The sequence below is a fragment of the Hemiscyllium ocellatum genome, chromosome 4 (assembly GCF_020745735.1).
Source record: "Hemiscyllium ocellatum isolate sHemOce1 chromosome 4, sHemOce1.pat.X.cur, whole genome shotgun sequence".
Classification (NCBI taxonomy): domain Eukaryota; kingdom Metazoa; phylum Chordata; class Chondrichthyes; order Orectolobiformes; family Hemiscylliidae; genus Hemiscyllium; species Hemiscyllium ocellatum.
Genome location: NC_083404.1, coordinates 56,633,756 through 56,658,301, shown reverse-complemented (window position 1 = coordinate 56,658,301; position 24,546 = coordinate 56,633,756). Strand labels below are relative to the sequence as shown.

Here is a 24,546-nt window from a genome sequence, read left to right as displayed (position 1 = left end):
TTCAATACTAAATTCAGATGAACTTAAATCCCACCAGCTACATTGATGAGATTGAACCCTATGTTCCTACAGCATTAGTCTGGACCTTTACATTATTAGTCTGGTGACATTAGCACTCCAGCACTATCTCCACATGCACTGCCTCTACTCTTTCAAGTTTGTAATGTGAAAAAGGCTCGTTTGACAGACTCAGGACCCCAAGAAAACCTTTTAGTATTAAAATTCAGAGCCAGAAATACATCACAAAATGAAGAAACTGGGAAACAAGTCAAGAACCTGCAAAATGATCAAGTATTGGAAAGAGTTGAAACAGAAAATGATGAAGAAATTCATCAGGAGTGACAGAGACAGAGTACAGGGAGTAGATGGAGACAGAGACAGAGTGAACATTTCAAGTCCAATATGGTCATCTTTCCTTGTGAAAAGAGATGGCTTCTCCAGCTGAGCTAAATTCAAACAAGATTTTAAACATACTTTATTATGATTCATTTTAACAATTTCATATCAGACATTAAATGCAAAAACGAAGACTGTGAGACAATAGATTAGGTTGTTCATTAAGAAGGTATTAGCTAGATGAACAGGACAATCTTAGGATGGGGAGAAATAATAAGTAATGCAAGTGTGTGGGATATTTATCTTTTGCTATAAATTATGTACTTTCAGATTCCGGATTCAGGAGTTGAAGATCTTCCACCTATTGATGAACCAGATGGAAATCAGATCTTGCCAGTGCCAGTCAACATCCGTCCTGTGCTAAGCAACTACAGGGTGGAGGTACAAGATATATGAAGTTCAAAATCACACAACACCAGGTTATAGTCCGACAGGTTATGTGGAAGTATTAATTGTCAGAACGCTGCAGTGGTCCGAAAGCTGGTGCTCCCAAATAAACCTGCTGGACTTTTATCTGGTGCTGTGTGATTTTTACATTTTTACATGAACCCAACAGTGGCACCTCCACGTCATTGGATATATGAGGGAGACTGCAGCTAGGTCAAAAAAACTAACTATACTGCTTTCCTTATAAATAATCCTTAGCCTTAAATCTGCATAATTTTTATACCTTTGTTGACAAACTCAAAATGCTATACCCATACAGAAGCTTATATACCCTTGGCATGATATAGAAGTAGGACAGAAGCAGAGAAATGGAAACAGAAAATATTGGTATCATTTAAAGGACCTAGCAGTATTCTTTGGAGGGAGAATTAGAGTTAATGGACTGGATTGAATGGGACACCAAAGCCTCACAGCAACCCATTTAGAGACTGGAGTGGGGAGGTCCCTCCTCCTCAGCTGTGATCAGCATTAAACATTCTGAGGTGGGCCTTCCATGTTTGTGTTGGGAAGAAATCCCATCGTAGAGAGCTGTCGGCCAATCGATGACCAGCAGCTCGTTTGTCCCAATAGTGCCATCAGTGGTCACTGCTGGTACTTGCCCACTCCCAACAAAGGAATCCTGACACCACAGTATGTTGGGGGTCTTGTTGGGGCTGTGTTAGCACACAGGATTGAGTGGGGCTGCATGGGACCTAGGTGGGGAGAATTACCCTGTTGGGTCTTGAGGTTGTGGTGTGGGGGGAATCACCTCTAAACCTAAAACAATTGCCATTGAGTAAGGAAAATTCCAAAGACTGGACCAAACAACTATGGTTAAAGATGATATCAAATTTAAAGACAAAAGAAGTAATTGTGCAATGATAGGTGACAGGTCAGAAGATTGGACAGAAGGAAAATTAAAGAATGATAACAAAATTTATAAGCAAGGAGAATTTGAAGTCTTAGAAAAAGCCAGCAAAAAAAATCAAAACAGATAGTCAGAGTTTCTATAAATATGTAAAAGCGAAAAGAAATAAGAAGTTCTATAGACAGTGACTCTGGAGCATTAATAATGGAAAATAAAGAAATGGCTGATGGATTGAATAGGTAGCTTGCATCAGTCTTTACTATGGAAGATACAATAACATCCCAGAAGCAGTTTCAAATCCAGAAATGGAAAGGAGGGTGGAACTCAGGAAAATCACAATCACTAGAGGGTGGTACTGAGTAAATTGTTAGAGCAGTAGGCTGACAAGTGCACAGGTCCTGATGGACGTCATGCTAGGGTTTTAAAAGGAATGGCTACTGATATAATTGATGCATGTTCCAAAGCTCCCTTGACTTGGGGCAATGTCCCATTAGATTGGAAAATAACAATGTAGCTCCTTTATTCAAAATGAGAGAGAGACAGAAATCAGGAAATTACAGGCCAGTTGGATAAACCTGGGCCTTCTGCAAGGCACAGGCCTAACCCTGCTGGTCAAACATCTAAGGGCCTCTATCAGCCCATAAACGAGCAGCTCACATGAAGACTCCTCCATCCCAAGTATGGGATGTTGGAGAGAGAAAGGACAGGAAGATTGTAGTGGGCATAGTGCCCACTAGATTTTATGTAACTCACCCCACCATCAAAGACACCCTGCTGGAGTGTAAAATCAAACCCAGAACATTTCAGTGTATTAACATTCCACCAGACCTGGGAGATTGAGTACATTTTAAACAAGTGGAAAGGTGAAAGAAAGGACAAAGAGGAAGATGGAATACGTGAAGGCTGGTAAGATGCATGGTAAATGGGATCATGGTGCTTGAAAAACAGAACTTATACTTAAATAGAGACATTCATGTTCTCAAGATATCCACAGGAGCTGCACAGCAGTGAGTGACTTTGGAAGTGTAATCTCCATTTCTCCATAAGGCCCCACAATGAGATATATGCTCAGATAATCTCTCAGATAGTGCAGTTGAGGAATAAATATTGAGTACAAAACTCTGAAAACCCACACTGCTCCCTTAGCGCTGCGAAACACAGCCACAGTCTTCATATCAACATATACAAAGTAACACCGCCTCAATTGTAAAACATGTGTGGGTGCCGGTGTTGGACTGAGATGGACAAAGTCAGAAGTCACATAACGCCAGGTTATAGACCAAAAGGTTTGCTTGAAATCATTTGTTTCGAGGGCTGCTCCTTCGACAAGTGAATGTGCTTGATTCCCATCAAATGTTAGATATCAAAGTCGATTTCTGGTCGTTCTGAATAGTAATTTTGTTTTTTGCAGGTGTTTTTTTGGGGTCTCCGCGAGCTCAAACGGGTGCAGCTGCTGACTGTGGACCGGCCGCAGGTCTTCATTGAATATGCAGGGAAAGGAATCAAATCTTCTGTCATTCAGAGTTACAAGAGAAATCCGAACTTTACTGTTCAGGGAGACTGGTTCATTGTAGTAAGGAAACAGCTATTACATTCATCATGTTGAGGTCTCTGCTGGCCTTGGTGCCATTGCTATGATAGTCCAGAAATACTGCCTGGTATTCACTGCTGAGGGCATTCTAGCGTCCATGCCAGCCAAGAGCAGACATGATTTCCATACTAGGCTTTAGGAAAGACCTGGATATATTAAGAAGGAAGGGCAACTGCTTCTGAAAAGTTGCTTAAAGCTGTGACATCTTTTCTTCAGATCATTGAAGGACCCTATATCTCCTTTATCGGTATGATGAGATACTGCTCTAATTCACAGTTATCGTGGCCAGCTTTGCTCTGCTGTGGCCCATCCACCCTTGTGTTTTAAATAACCTCAGCACAATGCTTTAGGACAGGCTAAACCCAGAGCACAATAGCAGCCCAAAGGTCAGCCTTGTCAGACTGCCAGGGGTCAAGCAGTGTCTGTGAAATGTTGGATGCTCTCCCAAAAAACTTGTTTATTCTTGATGTGCCTCATGGTGGCTGAAACAAAACAGCATATGGAAAATCAGAGCAGCCAAATATGTCATAGTCATAGAATTAATACAGTCCGGAAACAGCCTTCAGTCCAACTCATCCATGCCAACCAGATTTCTCATACTAAACTAATCCCTTTTGCCTGCTTTTGGCCCATATCCCTCTAAACCTTTCCTATTCATGTACTTGTCCAAACGTCATCTAAATGCTATAATTGTACTCTCTTCTAACACTGCCTCTGGCAATCCATTCCATGAATGCACCAGCCTCTGTGTGAAAAAGCTGCCCCTCCGGTCCCTTTAAAGTCTTTCCCCACTCATCTTAAACCCACGCCCTCCAGTTTTGGACTCCCCTACCATGGGAAAAAGACCTTGGCTATTCACTTTATCTATGTATGTCATGATGTTATAAACATCTATAAGGTCACCTCTCAACCTTCTACCCTCCAGGAAAAAATGTCACAGTCTATCCAGCCTTTCCTTACAACTCAAACCCTCCTGTCCCAGATACTTTTTTGACTTTTCTGGATATATTTTGTTCTTTTTCTGCTCTTTTGATATATCTGGCCTCATATCATGGAAGTGGCCCTACTTTCTGGCAACTAGTGAGAGAAATCATTAGACTCTGACTGTAGGTATGTCTTTTTGCTCTTTATTTCCATTCAGCATCTTCCCATTTTGATTGGTGATGGAGCCAACCCTTTTTCTTTGTCTATCCACTCCATTGAATTGATTCATTTGGAGTTGTCATTTACCTCCCAACAATAGTGGTGGCAGTGTCGAAGAGGGGGTTAAAAAATGTTGAAAGGTCTGCATTGCCCTTACCTGGTGTTCTGTGTAATTTGATTAACTGGAAACATGGGTGATTTAGTGGTGGAGGATAATAGATGAAAAGTGCTATTTTGCAGTATTCTGCATTAAAAACAAAATGAAGCAAGAAATGCTGACCTGTACCAACCTACTGCACATGTGCCTGCTCCTATGTCACACTAATGAGGTGTGCAGGTGGCATATGTCTTGACTTGGGGATGCTGAATGTGATTAAGTCTGAATGTCCACACCCACTGTGCACTTGGGGGATGGGTTCCAATTGCAAACGCTGCTGGACAGGTTCCTTGAGACTTGGAGAAACCTGGCAGTGAAATGAGTCTGTGTAACAGAGCGACATACTGTCTCAGAGGTTGGTATTGCTGTCTCACAGTGCCAGGGGACCAAATTCAATTCTGCCCTCAGGTGACTGCCTGTGTGGAGTTTGCATATTTTTCCTGTGTCTGCATGGGGTTCCTCTCGGTTCTCCTGTTTTCTCGCACAAAGTCGTGTGGGTTAAGTGGACTGGCCATAGTGTCGAGGGATGTGTAGGTTGGGTGGATTAGCCCTGGGAATTGCAGGGTTACAGGAAAAAGATGGGAGGCCGTTCAGACAGTTGGTATGGACTCAATAGGCTGAATGAGCTGAAAATGTGTTGCTGGTTAAAGCACAGCAGGCCAGGCAGCATCCTAGGAACAGGAAATTCGACGTTTCGGGCCAGAGCCCTTCATCAGGAATGAGGAGAGTGTGCCAGGCAGGCTAAGATAAAAGGTAGGGAGGAGGGATCTGGGGGAGGGGCGATGGAGATGTGATAGGTGGAAGGAGGTCAAGGTGAGGGTGATAGGCCGGAGTGGGGTGGGGCGGAGAGGTCAGGAAGAAGATTGCAGGTTTGGAGGGCGGTGCTGAGTTGAGGGAACCGACTGAGACAAGGTGGGGGGAGGGGAAATGAGGAAACTGGAGAAATCTGAGTTCATTCCTTGTGGTTGGAGGGTTCCCAGGCGGAAGATGAGGCGCTCTTCCTCCAACCGTCGTGTTGTTATGTTCTGCCGATGGAGGAGTCCAAGGACCTGCATGTCCTCGGTGGAGTGGGAGGGAGAGTTAAAGTGTTGAGCCACGGGGTGGTTGGGTTGGTTGGTCCGGGCGTCCCAGAGGTGTTCCCTGAAGCGTTCCGCAAGTAGGCGGCCCGTCTCCCCAATATAGAGGAAGCCACATTGGGTGCAGCGGATGCAATAGATGATGTGTGTGAGGTGCAGGTGAATTTGTGGCGGATATGGAAGGATCCCTCGGGGCCTTGGAGAGAAGTAAGGAAGGAGGTGTGGGCGCAAGTTTTACATTTCCTGCGGTTGCAGGGGAAGGTGCCGGGAGTGGAGGTTGGGTTGGTGGGGGGTGTGGACCTGACGAGGGAGTAACGAAGGGAGTGGTCTTTGCGGAATGCTGATAGGGGAGGGGAGGAAAATATATCCCTGGTGGTGGGGTCCGTTTGGATGTGGCGGAAATGATGGCGGATGATACGCTGTATACGAAGGTTGGTGGGGTGGTAGGTGAGAACCAGTGGGGTTCTGTCTTGGTGGCGGTTGGAGAAGCGGGGCTCAAGGGCGGAGGAGCGGGAAGTGGAGGAGATGCGGTGGAGGGCATCGTCGATCATGTCTGGGGGGAATCTGCGGTCCTTGAAGAAGGAGGCCATCTGGGCTGTGCGGTGTTGGAACTGGTCCTCCTGGGAGCAGATGCGGCGGAGACGAAGGAATTGGAAATATGGGATGGCATTTTTACAGGGGGCAGGGTGGGAGGAGGTGTAGTCCAGGTAGCTGTGGGAGTCAGTCGGTTTATAGTAGATGCCTGTGTTGAGTCGGTCGCCCGAGATAGAAATGGAAAGGTCTAGGAAGGGGAGGGAGGAGTCTGAGACAGTCCACGTGAATTTGAGGTCGGGATGGAAGATGTTGGTAAAGTTGATGAACTGTTCAACCTCCTCGTGGGAGCATGAGGCAGCGCCGATACAGTCATCGATGTAGCAGGGGAAAAGGTAGGGGGTGGTGCCAGTGTAGTTGCGGAAGATGGACTGTTCCACATATCCTACGAAGAGGCAGGCATAGCTGGGGCCCATGCGGGTGCCCATGGCAACTCCTTTAGTTTGGAGGAAGTGGGAGGATTGGAAAGAGAAGTTATTCAGGGTGAGGACTAGTTCAGTCAGTCGGAGGAGGGTGTCAGTGGAAGGGTACTGGTTGGTGCGGAGGGAAAGGAAGAAGCGGAGGGCTTTTAGTCCTTCGTGATGGGGGATGGAGGTGTACAGAGATTGGATGTCCATCGTGAAGATAAGGCGTTGGGGACCGGGGAAGCTAAAATCATGGAGAAAGTGGAGGGCGTGGGTGGTGTCCCGAACGTAGGTGAGGGGGTCCTTGAAGAAGGAGGCCATCTGGGCTGTACGGTATTGGAACTGGTCCTCCTGGGAGCAGATGCGGCGGAGACGAAGGAATTGGGAATATGGGATGGCGTTTTTACAGGGGACAGGGTGGGAGGAGGTGTAGTCCAGGTAGCTGTGGGAGTCAGTCGGTTTATAATAGATGCCTGGGTTGAGTCGGTCGCCCGAGATAGAAATGGAAAGGTCTAGGAAGGGGAGGGAGGAGTCTGAGACAGTCCAGGTGAATTTGAGATCGGGATGGAAGGTGTTGGTAAAGTTGATGAACTGTTCAACCTCCTCGTGGGAGCACGAGGCAGCGCCGATACAGTTATCGATGTAGCGGAGGAAAAGGTGGGGAGAGGTGCCAGTGTAGTTGCGGAAGATGGACTGTTCCACATATCCTACGAAGAGACAGGATATCTCTGTCAGGATCCCAGACGTGATCGATGATGCCCTCCACCGCATCTCCTCCACTTCCCGCTTCTCTGCCCTTGAGCCCCACTACTCCAACCGCCACCAAGGCAGAACCCTACTGGTTCTCACCTACCACCCCACCAACCTCCGTATACAGCGTATCATCCGCCGTCTTTTCCGCCACCTCCAATCGGACCCCACCACCAGGGATATATTTTCCTCCCCTCCCCTATCAGCGTTCCGCTCATGACTCCCTCGTCAGGTCCACACCCCCCACCAACCCAACCTCCACTCCCGGCACCTTCCCCTGCAACCGCAGGAAATGTAAAACTTGCGCCCACACCTCCTCCCTTACTTCTCTCCAAGGCCACAAGGGATCCTTCCATATCCGCCACAAATTCACCTGCACCTCCACATACATCATCTATTGCATCTGCTGCACCCGATGTGGCCTCCTCTATATTGGGGAGACGGGCCACCTACTTGCGGAAAGCTTCAGGGAACACCTCTGGGACGCCCGGACCAACCAACCCAACCACCCCGTGGCTCAACACTTTAACTCTCCCTCCCACTCCACCGAGGACATGCAGGTCCTTGGACTCCTCCATCGGCAGAACATAACAACACGACGGTTGGAGGAAGAGCGCCTCATCTTCCGCCTGGGAACCCTCCAACCACAAGGAATGAACTCAGATTTCTCCAGTTTCCTCATTTCCCCTCCCCCCACCTTGTCTCAGTCGGTTCCCTCAACTCAGCACCGCCTTCCTAACCTGCAATCTTCTTCCTGACCTCTCCGCCCCCACCCCACTCCAGCCTATCACCCTCACCTTGACCTCCTTCCACCTATCACATCTCCATCGCCCCTCCCCCAGATCCCTCCTCCCTACCTTTTATCTTAGCCTGCCTGGCACACTCTCCTCATTCCTGATGAAGGGCTCTGGCCCGAAACGTCGAATTTCCTGTTCCTAGGATGCTGCCTGGCCTGCTGTGCTTTAACCAGCAACACATTTTCAGCTCTGATCTCCAGCATCTGCAGACCTCACTTTTTACTCAATAGGCTGAATGGCCTGCTTCGACACTGTTGGGATTCTAAACAAAACTGGCTGTATTGTGTTTCTGAACACTTCAAGTAAATCTTTTGTTTATCATGGCCCCTTCCTGTTCCTTGTAAGCAACACTTCCCCACTCCATTCATCCCCACCTCCAAATTGCAGGGTCCAACCTTCACCCCAATTTCTCTCTGGTTGGACACCACTTCCAACTGTCCTGGCTGCAGCTTTTTTGCCATTGTTTCTCTTGCCCCCGCAACCTCTCCATTGGCAAATAATACCAATATCATGGGTTAGATTCCAGATTTTACTCCTGCCCTTGTCCCTCTCAGGTCACCCCTCCCTCCTTTGGTAAATACTGGGGCTATTGTACCATATACCTGTAAGACTTGTGCACGTTGATTTAAAAGGAGAGTAAAAGAAAGGCTTTACTGTTTGTTTTGACAGGAATTACCTGACAATGAATACCTTCACCCACCACTCCGTATCTCTGTTGTTGACTGGAGAGCATTTGGCCGCAGCACTCTTGTTGGGACACATACCATCAACTCACTGAAGCAGTACATGCACAGACCTCGTGAACATCGTCAATCAGCACGCAGAAGGACACCGGACATAACTGGTAAGAACCTCTGACCTTACTCTTCTCAAAGCAGCTGAGAATGTAATGGGGGACAGTTTTATCCCCCCATCTGTGATGAGTAAACACTCTGTAACAAGGCCTCCAGAAATAAGTGGCAACAGTGATTGGGGGGGGGGGGGGGGGGGGGGGGGAGTGGTGCATTGACTGAGGAAGCTCAGAGGGACTTTCTCAGGAAGAAAAGGTGTCTTTATCAGAAAGAGACTTCAGGAAGAGTGAGACACATAAATAGACACAAAAAATTCCTCAACCAGATGTGAACTATAAGCTTAATTCCTTGCAATTATTCTGTTTTCCTACTTTAACCTTAATTTTTGCAAGGAATAGATGCCAACAGAAATAAAGAATTGTTGCTTCATGATGTTCAGGCCATGTGTCCACTTACATTTTGTCTTGCAATGTAATATAAAATACAATCAAGAACAGAAAGTCTGGTTGGGAAATTTAGGACTGGAAGCAGTCTAAAAGCTCGAGCTAGATCTTTTGGGAGAAAAGTTTGGGGTGCATTTCTTCACTCAAAAAGTGGTAGATGTGTGGAACTTTTTTTTTTGCAAATTGCAGCTGATGCTACGCCATGTGTTAATTTTTAAAGTGAGATTGAGCAATATTTGTTAGCCAAAGATGGGTACATGGATTAAGGTTGCAAATTAGTTATGATCATTGAATGGTGGAACAAATTTGAGGAGCTATATGGCTCACACCAGTTTCTATGTTCCTAATATAATATTGAAGAAAGGCTTTTGCCTCCAGCCACTATTTAATTGTTTTTGGCATACATCCCTCTGAGTTAGAAGCTCGCATAATCAAGTACTACTTCAGAGACTTGAGTACAGAATCTTGAGTGACACATCAAGTTTAGTACTGAGTAAGCACTGTCAGAGGTGCTGTTTGGTTGGTAAAATGTTTGTTCTCTTAGGTGGATGTGTAAGATCCCACAGCACTATTCAAAGGAAAACAAAACAGGGAGAGATCTCCCAGTGTTTCTGGCCAACCTTAATCCCTCAGCAAACACCTACAAATAAGTAATCTGGTAATTTATTTGATTACAAATTGTGACAATTTGCCTTGCACATATTAACCTGCACATTTCCTTGTCCTTCAAAAATTGTTAATTGGTCCTTAGGTTCAGTAAGATATTGCCAGGTTGTGAAACACATTATGTGAATGAAAATCTATATTCTCTCTTTTGTTTTTGTCCTTCCTTTCACTGTCCCTCTATCATTGTCGGTCAGTTTTCATTTCAAAAATTTTAATTCAATTTACAGTAACATGTAACATTTTCTCTTTCATTTACGGTTAGACCACATTGCTGACAAGAGCAATATTATTGCCCATCCCTAAGTGCCCTTGAATTGAGAGTCCAACTGAATCTTTTCAAAGGGCATTAAAGAGTCAACCACATTGCTGTAGATCTGGAGTCACGTGTAGGCCAGACTGGGTAAGGAAAGCAAAAAAAAACTGCAGATACTGGAAGTCAGAAACAAAAACATAAATAAAAACGAAAATTGCTGCAAAAGCTCAGCAGGTCTAGCAGCGTCTGTGGAGAGAAATCAGAATTAATGTTCCGGTTTCAGATAATTTCAGAACTGTCCTTTAAGGAAGGTAAATTTCCTTTCTTAAATGGCATGAATGAATCAGATTTTTATCAAAACTGGTTTTTACTGCAATTGGCGATAGTTTCATGACTGTTGCTGCTGACTCTAGCTTTATATTATAGATTTATTAATTGAACTTCAACTCCACCAGTTGCCATGATGGGACTTGAGGCCGTTTTCAAAGACTATCAACTTGGGCCTTTAGATCGCTAGTGATCACAATGCAGCTAGCTCCCTCTGAACATTTTTGTCAATTAATTTGTGAAATATTTTGCACTATTTACTGGACAGGAAGTCATTATTTCTATGCATTAAAACCAGAAATTGTAGCAGCAGAAGTAGGCCATTTAGCCAATCGAGTCTGTTCTGCCATTAATGAGATTGTGGCTGATCCGATAACCCTACTCCACTTTCCTACCTTCTCACAATAACCCTTGATTCCCTATTGATTAAAAATCAGTCTATCCCAACCTTGATTATATTTAAGAATGCAACTTCGACAGGCCTCTTGTAAAGAATTCCGCAATTCACCATCCTCTGAGAGATGAAATTCCTCCCATGTCTGTTTTGAATGTGTAACTTCTTATTCCAAGATAATGCCAGCTGGTCCTGAACTCTCCCAAAGGGGGAAACAATCTCTTTACATCTACCCTGTCAAGTGCCTGAAGGATTTTGCATATTTCAATAAGCTTGTCTCTCATTCTTCTTAACTTCGGTAAAGGCCCAATCTCCTCAACCTCGCCTAATGAGATAGTTCCTTTATGATGGGATTATTCTCGTGAATCTTCTCTGGACTATCTCCAGTGACAATATATCGTTCCTTAGATAAGGGCCCGAAAACAGTTCACTATATTCCAGCTGTAGTCTAAGTTGTATAATACCCATCTATTTTATACTTTATTCCCTTTGAAATAAAGGCTAACATTTCATTTCCACTTCTTTTTTACCTCTTGAACATGGGTGCTAGCTTTGTTGTGATTTATGCATGATGACTCCTAAATCCTTCTGTGCTATAGCATTCTGCAGTCTTTCTCCATTTAAATAATAGTTAGCTCCTCTATTCTTCCTGCCAAAGTGCATAACCCCACATTTCTCCACATATTATTCCATGTGTGAAGTTTTTGCCCACTTGATTAACCTGCCATTATTGTTCTGCAGATTCTTTGCATTATCCTCACCACTTGCCTTCCCAACAGTTTTTATGTCATTGTAAACTTGGCAATAGTTCATCTGTTTTCCTTAGATTACTTAGATTACTTACAGTGTGGAAACAGGCCCTTCGGCCCAACAAGTCCACACCGACCCGCCGAAGCGCAACCCACCCATACCCCTACATTTACCCCCTACCTAACACTACGGGCAATTTAGCATGGCCAATTTTCCTAACCTGCACATCTTTGGACTGTGGGAGGAAACCGGAGCATCCGGAGGAAACCCACGCAGACACGGGGAGAACGTGCAAACTCCACACAGTCAGTCGCCTGAGTCGGGAATTGAACCCAGGTCTCTGGTGCTGTGAGGCAGCAGTGCTAACCACTGTGCCACCGTGCCGCCCCATTACCAGCAATGCATCTGAGACAATTGTATACACTGATCACAACCCATTGACATTTGTTGGAGAATTTAAGGACAAAAATGTCAGGCTTAATTAAATCATTTGTATTGTAAATAATTGTGTGCCCAGCACTGAGCCCTATGGTAATCCACTCGTTACAGGTTGCCGTCCTGTAAGTGCTCCCCCTTATCCCAACTCTGTTTTCTATTAGTTAGCCAATCCCCTATTCAAGTGAATGGACTCCATCCAACATCGTGGGCTCTTTATCTTCTTTAGTTTAGTGTCTAATGTTATTATCCATGTAGACACCAATAGCTTCAAAAAACATACAATATTTCCATTCCTAATGACAAACTTAAGGGAATCACATGACAAAGCTTGATGTTTAAAGACGTTTACTGTAACAAAGAACAACATTGACTAAATATCACTGGCAGCTAATGTTCTAAACTACAGAAAAGATAATCCTTATTAATATTTTAATGCAACCATTAATCCTATACTGCATGCTATAGTCTCCATGTTAACTAAGCCACCCAGGTTTGTTGTCAGCCAGAAATTGAAATAAATCATATGAATCTCCTCACTCTCCATTTTTACCTTGAGTGGAAGAAACAGTCGAAAACATAATCAACATATAAAAATTCACATTCATAACATAGGACAGCAGTCAATTTGCACAAAGCAACATTTTGCAAAAAGCTTTGAGATTAATGATGGTTTCTCACCTTTGGTCATAGAACATAGAAGAACATAGAAAAATACAGCGCAGTTCAGGCCCTTTGGCCCTCGATGTTGCGCCGATCCAAGCCCACCTAACCTACACTAGCCCACTATCCTCCATATGTCTATCCAATGCCCATTTAAATGCCCATAAAGAGGGAGAGTCCACCACTGCTACTGGCAGGGCATTCCATGAACTCACAACTCGCTGATTAAAGAATCTACCCCTAACATCTGTCCTATACCTACCACCCCTTAATTTAAAGCTATGCCCCCTCGTAATAGCTGACTCCATACGTGGAAAAAGGTTCTCATGGTCAACCCTATCTAAACCCCTAATCATCTTGTACACTTCTATCAAGTCACCCTAAACCTTCTTTTCTCCAATGAAAACCGTCCCAAGTGCCTCAGCCTTCCCTCATACGATCTTCCTACCATACCAGGCAACATCCTGGTAAACCTCTTCTGCAGCCGTTCCAGTGCCTCCACGTCCTTCCAATAGTATGGCGACCAAAACTGCACATAATACTCCAGATGCGGCCGCACCAAAGTCTTATACAACTGCAACATGACCTCAGGACTCCCGAACTCAATTCCTCTACCAATAAAAGCCAGTATGCCATATGTCTTCTTCACAGCATTATTTACCTGAGTGGCAACTTTCAGAGATCTGTGTACATGGACACCAAGATCCCTCTGCTCATCCACACTACCAAGTATCCGACCATTAGCCCAGTACCCCATCTTCTTGTTACTCTTACCAAAGTGAATCACTTCACACTTACCTACATTGAACTCCATTTGCCACCTTTCTGCCCAGCTCTGCAGCTTATCTATATCCCGCTGTAACCTGCCACATCCTTCCTCACTGTCAACAACTCCACCGACTTTCGTATTATCCACAAACTTGCTCACCGAACCTTCCAGCCTCTCCTCCAGGTCATTTGTAAAAATGACAAACAGCAATGGTCTCAAAACAGATCCTTGCAGAACACCGCTAGTAACTGCACTCCAAGATGAACCTTTATCATCAACTACTACCCTCTGTCTTCTTCCAGCCAGCCAATTCCTAATCCAAATCTCTAACACACCCTCAATGCCATACCTCCGTATTTTTTGCAGTAGCCTACCATGGAGAACCTTATCAAACGCCTTACTAAAATCCATATACACCACATCTACCGCTTTACCCTCGTCCACCTCCTTAGTCACCTTCTCAAAGAATTCAACAAGGTTTGTGAGACACGACCTGCCCTTCACAAAACCATGCTGACTATCCTTGATCACATTGTTCCTATCCAGATGTTCATAAATCCTATCCCTTACAATTCTCTCTAAGACTTTGCCCACAACTGAAGTGAGACTCACCGGCCTATAGTTACTAGTGTTATCCCTAGTCCCCTTCTTGAACAAGGGAACCACATTCGCTATCCTCCAGTCTTCTGGCACTATTCCTGTAGACAACGAGGACATAAAAATCAAGGCCAATGGCTCTGCAATCTCCTCCCTTGCTTCCCAGAGAATCCTACGATAAATGCCATCAGGCCCAGGGGACTTATCTATTTTCACCCTTTCCAGAATTTCCAACACCTCTTCCCTACATACCTCAAAGCCATCCATTCTAATTAATTGTGACTCAATATTCACATTGGCAACAATGTCCTGTTCCTGAGTGAATACTGACGAAAAGTATTCATTCAACGTCTCCCCAATCTCTTCAGCCTCCACATGCAACTTCCCACTACTATCCTTGACTGGACCTATTCCTACCCTAGTTATTCTTTTATTCCTGACATACCTATAGAAAACCTTTGGGTTTTCCCTAATCCTACCAACCAAGGACTTTTCATGTTCCCTCCTTGCTGCTCTTAGCTCTCTCTTTAAATCCTTCCTAGCTACCTTATAACTCTCAATCACCCCAATTGAACCTTCACGCTTCATCTTTACATAGGCCGCCCTCTTCCCTTTAACAAGGGATTCCAATTCCTTATTAAACCACGGCTCCCTCACACAACCCTTTCCTCCCTGCCTGACAGGTACATATTTATCAAGGACACTCAATAGTTGCTCCTTGAACAAGCTCCACATATCGATTGCACCCTTCCCTTGAAGCCTACTTTTCCAAGCCACGCATCCTAAGTCATGCCTCACCGCATCATAATTTCCCTGCCCCCAGCTATAATTCTTGCCCTGCAGTGCACACTTATCCCCCTCCATCACTAGATTAAAAGTCACCAAATTGTGGTCACTGTCCCCAAAGTGCTCACCTACCTCCAATTCTAACACCTGGCCTGGTTCGTTACCCAGAACCAAATCCAGTATGGCCTCACCTCTTGTTGGCCTGTCTACATATTGTGTCAGGAAACCCTCCTGCACACATTGGACAAACACCGACCCATTTAACGTACTCGAGCTATAGCTTTCCCAGTCAATATCTGGAACGTTAAAGTCCCCCATAACAATCACAAGTTTGTTATGAAATAAACCTGAGGATGGAGATTATGCCTCATTTCAAAGTAGTATTTTGACTAATTCTGAAATCCTTCAGGATTTCAAGTGTCAAGCTAGCTTATGTGCTTCAGTCTGAGAACACACCTCAAAGCAGAAGTTTCTGAATTAGAAAACAGACTGTTCTCAAATGAGCCAAAACACTTTGTGTCTTAAATCAGTAACAGAAGAGGAATATGTATGTGAACCAAATAGGCTTTCTGGTTACTCTTGAGTATATCAGTTTGGGTACCTAAGAGACTGTAGAACTAACTTTGAATATGTGCATTTATCAGATTCAGATTAAAGAAAAGTTAAAGCAATGACAAATTAAGAGTTGAATCGTTGGAAAAAACAACCTCAAAGTACCTGAGCAGTGTCGATCTTTACAGCATACCAACAAATCTCTGAAGGTAGCTGGTCAGGAAGATAAGATGGTTAAAGACTCTTACAGAATACTTTACTAGTTGAGCTAAAGAATATAAGTGCAGATAAGTTGATATTTATAGCTAGGTATTTCAGCATAAATGTAAGTTTATATTTGCACTAATAATTGACTTCTTAAAAAATCTTTAGATGAACCTTGTACTATACCACAAATGCAAGAAAATGAAGTCCATATAAACATGAGTCCTGACGCATCATCTGAACCAATGCCAGCAGTACCTTTCTCAAGACACATGGTCAGTAAGATCTACTTTACTGAAGTTCAATTGTGTGACTATGTTGAACTTGATTGAATACTATAGATTAAGATGACCTGCAATATTAATGCACTTCTATTGACCTCATGTTATTTGTGCAGGAGCACTCTGATCGTTATATGGCACTGTTTTTGGGGTGAACCTCATGCCGGAAAGGTACCCAGGACATACAGGCATAGAGTTGTACGGTACAGAAACAGACCCTTTGGTCCAACTTGTCCATGATGACCAAATATCCTAGATAAATCTAGTCCCATTTGCCAACATTTGGCCCATATCCCTCTATGCCTTTCCTATCCATATATCCATCCAGATGCCTTTTAAATGTTACAATTATACCAGTCTCCATCACTTCCTCTGGCAGCTCATTCCATACATGCACCACCCTCTGCTTGAAAATGTTACCCCTTAGGTCCCTTTTATATATTTCCCCTCTCACCTTAAACCCATGCCCTTTAGTTCTGGACTCTCCCACTGCAGGAGTCGGAGAGTTGACTATTTACCCTATCCATGCCCCTCATGATTTTATAAACTTCTAAAAGGTCGCCCTTCAGCCTTCAAGGCTCCAGGAAAAAAGCCCCAATCTATTCAGCCTGTCCCTTATGCAGTAGTTCCCCTGTACCTGCGGGGCATATGTTCCAAGACCTATTGCGGATGCCCGAAACCATGGATAGTAGTGAACCCATTCATTTAAATGGGAAATTTACCTCACAGGCAGCCCCTGTCCCCAGTTCTGGAATGTTTCATGTAATATGTTCAGGTAAACCACGGGCAACTGAAACCAGGGTGACAGGATCCGCAGATACAGTGGTTGCCCTATATCCCAAACACTCCAACCCTGGAAAAACTTTGTAAATATTTCAAGTTTCACAACACCCTTAATATGTCTGGGTATGCAATTATCCCTAAAATTGAAAGGAGGACCCATGGAAAACGACTGGTTCTTTTTATTGGTTTTTCAAATGCAGATCAAAAATTGAGTCAAAATGATCATTCCTTTATTTTGATTTTGTTTGAGACCAAATTTATGTAGGGATGCATGATTAAGTAGTTTTCAGTTCAGGAAGACTTATGTGATTGATAGTGAAGCAGTCAGCTGTAGTGTTCAGGATGGTATCAATGGACTAGTCAGGTGAACTCAAAGTCGACAAATGGGATCTAATCAAGAAATGTGTGAGATTTGAGTAAGACATACAGGGCAAATGGATACCCAGTAAATGGTAGGATACTGAAACGTACACAAGATTAGAGAGCATACCAACAAATCTCTGAAGGTAGCTGGTCAGGAAGATAAGATGGTTAAAGAAGCATACAGAATACTTTACTAGTTGAGCTAAAGAATATAAGTGCAGACAAGTTATGCTAGAATTGTATAGAACGCTAGTTGGACCAGATCTAGAGTATAGCGTAAAATAGTGGAAATATGTTATTGCACTAAAAAGGGTAGTGAAGAGATTTGCAAAGCTGTTGCCAAAGGTAGAGAACTTTAACCAATTTAAGACTGAGATGAGGAGGAATTTCTTCTCTAAAAGGCTTGAGAGTCTTTGGAACTCTTTGCCACAAGAGCTTAGAAATAGAGTCCTTGTGCATACTTAAGGCTGAGATAGAAAGATTCTTGATCAGTGGGGTTAGGGGAAAACGAAGAAAAGTGGATATGAGGAATGTCAGATCAGCCATGAGAGTATTGAATGGCCCACTTCTGTTCCTATTTCTGTTGGGCTGACGGTATTAACCATGAGAAAATATTGGAATGGCTGCAGTTGTTTCTTTGCAATAAGGGAGATTTAATTGGATGTATAAAACTTTTAAGAGGCTCTGATAGAGTGGAGAGTAAATAAATCAGCAATAAGGGAGAAAGGACATAAAGTAATTTGTTGAAGAATTGATGTGGGTGTTCAAAGGGGGCTTTTTTAAAACCCAGAGTGTTTGGTTATCTGGAACTGAGCTGAAAAGAGCAATGGAGTACCATGTTGGTAGAGGAAGTATGACTCCATTAACTTTTTCAGACTATAATGCTACATGCACTATAATAACTACATTTCAAAAGTACTTCAATAGTTTTAACTGGATGCTTTGCTATTAATTGTATACAGGTCATGGGTACTTAACTGGGGACTCACTTAGATCCCTTTAAATAATAAGAGACTTAAATTATGATTGTTGTGTGAGGAGGTGTATGCTTATAGCACAAGACTCTGTTAATAAATATAATATATATAAATATAAAAAACAATTGGTTCCAGTTCTATCATTCACTAACTGGCTTTCTCGAATAGAATATGGTAGCAGAGAAATGTTGCCTTAATGCAAATGTTGAAAACTAAATAAAAAGTTAAAATATGGGCACATTATAGACTGTTGGTTCCCTTCCAAGCTACACCATCCTGACTTAGAAGTGTATCACCATTCCTTTATTATTGCTGAGTCAAAACCTGGATCTTCCTTTCTAATGACGTTGTGGATGCAATGATTTAAGAATACAGCTCACAAGTATCTTCTTCAGGTCAATAAGGGACAGGCAATAAATGCAACCTTAACCAACAATGCTCACATTCCATGAAAACAAATCATAAAAAATCTCAATATCAGTGATCCAAATTAAGTGATGTCACTTCAAGAATGTCATTTTCTCTTGGAAAATACAATGGTTGTTGCTTCCACAATTTCTTGTAGAAAAGCATTCATTTCCCAAATTCTCCTAAATGCAAAGTTTAAAATCATCCATAAACCAGAGGAAATCAGTATTTCCTATTCAATATTAAAATGCTTCATAAGTTTAAAATGTTCAATTAATTTTCCCAGCCTTCTCATAGAATCCCTACATGTGGAAACAGGGCCTTTGACCCATCCAGTCTCTGAACAGCATCCTCCCAGACCCAACCCTTTACCTCATCCCTGTAACCCTGGACTTCCCATGGTTAATCCATCTAGGCTATGTATCCCTTGACACTATGGGCAATTTCACATAGTCAATCCTCCTGATTCTGCAGATCTTTAGACTGAGAGAAGAAACTGGAGCACCTATGCAGGTGCAGGGCGAACATGGAAACTCCAAACAGACCATTGCCTGAGACTGGAATCAAACCCAGGTCCATGGCACTGTGAGGCAGCACTGTGCTGCCTGTGCTTCTGGAAGTAAAGTTGTAGAGTTTATTCATATAACTATACTTTCTGCTATCTGTTGCATTGAAATCTGTATCCAGTGCCATTACTTTAGGTTCCCGAGTGGCATTCAGGTTGCTGCAAAGTCACTTCCTAAATGTTTCCCAAGGGAACACTCTTCTATTAGTGACATTACTGTAGCAGCCTAACATTGGTCAAAAAAGTGACTTACATTTCTATAGCACAACATCAGGGCATCCCATATGATATTACACCCAATTATGTAATTCTGGTATAGTTCCTACTTCGAAAGGCTTTTCTGGTGCAAAGGCAGTGTCCCTCTCTCTGAACCAGGAGGCCAGGGTTCAAATCCTACCTACTCCAGAGGTGTGCAATACGGTCTCTGAACAGGTTACTTTAGGAAACATCTAGTCACTATTGCAATGTAGGAAATATCAGTGTTGTACAGCAAGCTCACAAAAGCCATAGTGAGATAAAAGATGAGCTAATCTGTTTTAATGGTATTGATTGAGGTTAAAGATTGACAGATCATGGGGTGTTTTCCTCTTGGAGGAGAAAGTGAAGACTGCAGATGCTGGAGATCAGAGCTGAAAATGTGTTGCTGGAAAAGCTCAGCAGGTCAGGCAGCATCCAAAGAGCAGGAGAATCGACGTTTTGGGCATGAGCCTTTCTTCAGGTGTCTTCCTCTTCCCATTGCCTCTCTTGAGAGGTTCGAGAAGGAAAAGAAAAAGTCAACAAAGAAGACCAAACTTACTAGGACAAATAATTATGCAGGAGAGAGTGAGGACTGCAGATGCTGGAGATCAGAGCTGACAAATGTGTTGCTGGAAAAGCGCAGCAGGTCAGGCAGCATCCAAGGAGCAGAAAATTAAGTTAACTATACATGTAATAACTTCTTAACACTTTACATTAAGTAAATTTTTTTTCTGAGCCTACTCTATAGCTAAATCCTGACATCTGGTACAAAATTGAGATAACTAACAATTCACTTTTTTAACGAGTACGTTGGGTCCTCTAATTAGCTACTATTATTAAGTTCAGTACTAAACATGCTTATTTTATTCATGTTAAGGTTGCTGTTGTATATTCAGATAATTTGTTTGGCGAATAATGTGAAACTGTGGAAGGATTTTCAGTCTGTTTCTGAGCCTAAGAAACCATGATGTAAATTTATCTTCCATGGTGACTATCTTCCTTACACTGGCTGATAAGGTGGTTACTTTCAAATGGTGGGCGCTGTTTTTTAAAATCTTGCACAGCCTACAAATTGAACCTATATCAGTGGAAATATTCTGCTGGATATCAATCTCCAGGGATGGAATTCCAATCTTAACTCACCAGGATTGTTTGGAGCAAGATTCTGATTCAGAAATGAGGATGTTGCCATTAAACTAAGGGTTTGCTCCCTTGCCACGGTGATGGGATACAATGGTTTATGGTTGCATATAACCAGTGAAAGTGTGTAAACAAAACATTATTTCTTTTCCTTACTGAAACCACCTCCATTGCCTATGCTTTGTTACAGAAGAGGAGGTTGTCACGAAAGTTCACATCAAGAAGGAAACCTTCTGTCATTCAAGACAGTGAGAATGTCATAGACTGGTGGTCTAAGTATTACTCTTCTGTGGCGAGGGCCCAAAATGTACGACATACTTACTGATAAATGTTCATTTTATAATGCTTGTTCAAATTAAAGTTACCAGTAAGTTATTATGTCATTGATTGGAATGGTAGCACTGATCAATAAGAATGGCTGTAGTTCACTGATTTTGCTCATAATATGAGAAACAAACTAAAGGGTAAGTACAAGCGTGTAATAGAAAATGAAAAATAACAAATGCACAGTCTTGAAAGCAAAGAAAAATATTTGTTCTCACTTTTCTTTGACTCTATTTATTAAAAACAATTTCTTACATTTTCTGGTTCTGACAATAGCTGACTTGAAAAGCAATTCTGTTTCTTTGTTCACAGATGCATATTGATCTGCTGCCTATTTCCAGCATTCTGGATGTAACTGAGTTTGTCACTGAGCTGAAAGGTTCATTTTCAGACTTTTCATCGCCATACTGGGTAACATCATCAGTGAGCCTTCAGTGCAGTGCTGGTGTTGTGTCGTGCTTTCTATTTATGTGTTTAGGTTTCCTTGGCACATGATGTCATTTCCTGTGTTGGTGATGTCATTTCCTGTGTTTGTGAAGTGATTTCCTATTCTTTTTCTCAGAGTCTGGTAGATGGGAGTCCAAATTGATATGCTTGTTGATAGAGTTCTGGTCGAAATGCCATGCTTCTAGGACATCACACAGCTAAGGAAACCTAAAGATATAAATAGAAAATGGGACATAACATCAGTGCTTCACCAGAGGCTCACTGATGATGTTACCTAGTGTGGCGATATAATGGTTGAAATTGAACCTTGCAAAACAGTAAGCAAACTTACACCTAGAACCTCAAACTGAGCTATAAATCTTATCAAAGCTCGCTATTTTCAGCATTTCCTGTTCCTACTTCAGATTTCCAGATTCTGCACTATTGCTCCTTGCTCTAATCCTATTGCCACATGAATCAGTCTTGCTTGCTGTGCTGCAGTTCATTAGCTCCAGACAACTTTCAGCATTCCTGACACAACGATTCATGTGCTAGAAATGTACATTAAAAAATTGACTCTTCAATGGCTTTTCAATCCACTCACTTTAAGCTATGGAAAAGCTGAAAGACCAAGGCACAGCTTTCTTGCACAAATGTATTTGTCTACTGGCACTGTGAGAAGCTAGACTGTGAGCTTGGTGAATTATATAAGTGCGTTTGTTTGATGTCTGAGCTGTGACTCTGCTCATGAATTCCGAGAAAGTATAGAACCATCAGGAGTAACGGCTGATTTGTGGATTTCATGTATTCTTTGATCATCCTTTGGTTCTTGTCATAATCCCATGGTGACCGTCAGTGTAGTTCTGATTGTATCCGTCAATGGTTCAATGGGTTTATCCATGATTGATCGAGCTATGCAACATCATTTCAAACCAACTGTTCATCACTGTCCATGATTCTAGCTCAAGGGGTAGTAGTGGAGTCATCGTTGTTATAACCATATCTTAGATGATGTTTCCCAAATTATTATGGCTTCATTTTCTTTCTCATCATATTCACTGTCTGAGGTATCACCCAGGAAATTATAATTCCCTTCGTTGTGCATTTCTCCCATTTTAATCTATCCCATTAAAGCTTTCTTGACAGTTCATCAGGTGTGACATTCCAAGGTATCTCTCTCCAGGCAGCCACTGAATCTATATCTGCAGGCATTTGTTTGACTCTTCAAAAAATATTTTAGAACATTGACATTAAAAGTTCAATATGTCCATAGGTGATCCATGGTCATGACATTTCCCTCACATGATAAATGAAATGAGATCCATTCTCATTTCATTACAAAGGATGAAAAAGAATTAAATATGTAAAACGTAAATCAGTTCATTCTCTTAGCTTTAGTTTATATTATCTTTTCAGTACTTTAAGATTTGGTCAGGACATCTGATTTCCCAGCAATGTGGGTAAATTTTAACTGATGTAATTGATTGAACTGACACCAATGGAATAAACAGGCATTCTGGGTCTTAAACTTCTTCATAAATAGTCATACATAGTGGTCAGTAGAGACTGTGGTCTCTTTGTAACCATTTTGAATAAATATCTTAAAAGTAATTGAGAGATCATAATATACAAAAGGTTTCCTTCTCCTTTGACAGAATACCATCTCTGATGAATTTTAGTTTCTAGACAAGTACCTGATTAGTATCTCCATTTCATATTCATCTCCCTGACAGAGACAGCTTCTATCCCAGATATCACTTGAATCAGTAGCTGCTTAGAGCTGCAAGCACAGGCTTACTTATTAAAATGGCCTTCAGCCTCTCAAAAGCATTTTGACACTTCTCAGTTCATACTACCTATTTTTTCTGGATTAGGTCTGTCAGATTTGTGACCACTGTGCTGAATGTCTGTGATAAATGTTTAATAGAACCCACACATTTCCCGGAATCTCACAGCTTCCCATTTTATTATGGGAATAGAGATCTGTGCTACCTTTGCAGAAGTGGACAAATTCAGGTCCTTGACCCATTATGATCCTGGATAGATCACTTGGGCTTTCACGAGCTTGCACTTGTGAAGATGTCCACCAGGTCCGCTGACTATTTTGTAGAAAAAAGGCTTGGAGATGTAGTGGACAGCAAAGAAAGTTACCTCAGATTACAACAGGATCTTGATCAGATGGGCCAATAGGCCGAGAAGTGGCAGATGGAGTTTAATTCAGATAACTGAAAGGTGCTGCATTTTGGGAAAGCAAATCTTAGCAGGAATTATACACTTAATGGTAAAGTCCTAGGGAGTGTTGCTGAACAAAGAGACCTTGGACTGCAGGTTCATAGCTCCTTGAAAGTGGAGTAGCAGGTAGGTAGGATAGTGAAGAAGGTGTTTGGTATGCTTTCCTTTATTGGTCAGAGTATTGAGTACAGGAGTTGGGAGGTTATGTTGCGGCTCTACAGGACATTGGTTAGGCCGCTGTTGGAATATTGCATGCAATTCTGGTCTCCTTCCTATTGGAAAGATGTTGTGAAACTTGAAAGGGTTCAGAAAAGATTTACAAGGATGTCACCAGGAGGATTTGAGCTATAGGGACAGTCTGAACAGGCTGGGGATGTTTTCCCTGGAGGGTCAGAGGCTGAGGGGTGACCTTATAGAGGTTTACAAAATTATGAGGGGCATAGATAGGATAAATAGACAAAGTCTTTTCCTTGGGGTCGGGGAGTCTAGAACTAGAGGGCATAGGTTTAGGGTGAGAGGGGAAGGATATAAAAGAGATCTAAGGGGCAACTTTTTTACACAGAGGGTGGTACGTGTATGGAATGAGGTGCCAGAGGAAGTGGCGGACGGTGGTACAATTGCTACATTTAAAAGGCATTTGGATGGGTATATGAATAGGAAGGGTTTGACGGATATGGGCCGGGTGCTGCGGGCAGGTGGGTTGGGATATCTGCTCAGCATGGACGGGTTGGACCGAAGGGTCTGTTTCCATGCTGTACATCTCTATGACTCTATGATTCTAAGTGCATTTCCCAGATGTTGTGATATATTAGGAGGTTGTCTAGGTGCACAATGCAATTAGATAAACCTGACATTTTCTGCTTCATCAGCCTTTGAAAGTTGGTTGGGGAATTTTGGTGTCCATCTGATATGACATGACATTGATATAACCTGCCTAGAGTTATGAAGACTGAGCTTTCCTTCATGTGCCATCTAGGGAAC

General features: G+C 42.7%; 1 protein-coding gene across 1 annotated transcript in view; it reads left to right on the top strand.

Moving 5' to 3' along the window:
* Positions 1-24,546, top strand: part of fer1l6 (fer-1 like family member 6) — a 113,554-nt gene that overhangs the window by 44,901 nt on the left and 44,107 nt on the right. The window contains exons 15-19 of the mRNA XM_060824018.1: positions 667-777; positions 3,102-3,263; positions 8,869-9,043; positions 15,998-16,104; positions 20,774-20,890. Of these exons, the coding sequence (XP_060680001.1) occupies positions 667-777; positions 3,102-3,263; positions 8,869-9,043; positions 15,998-16,104; positions 20,774-20,890 (672 nt within the window). The remainder of the gene's footprint in view (positions 1-666; positions 778-3,101; positions 3,264-8,868; positions 9,044-15,997; positions 16,105-20,773; positions 20,891-24,546) is intronic.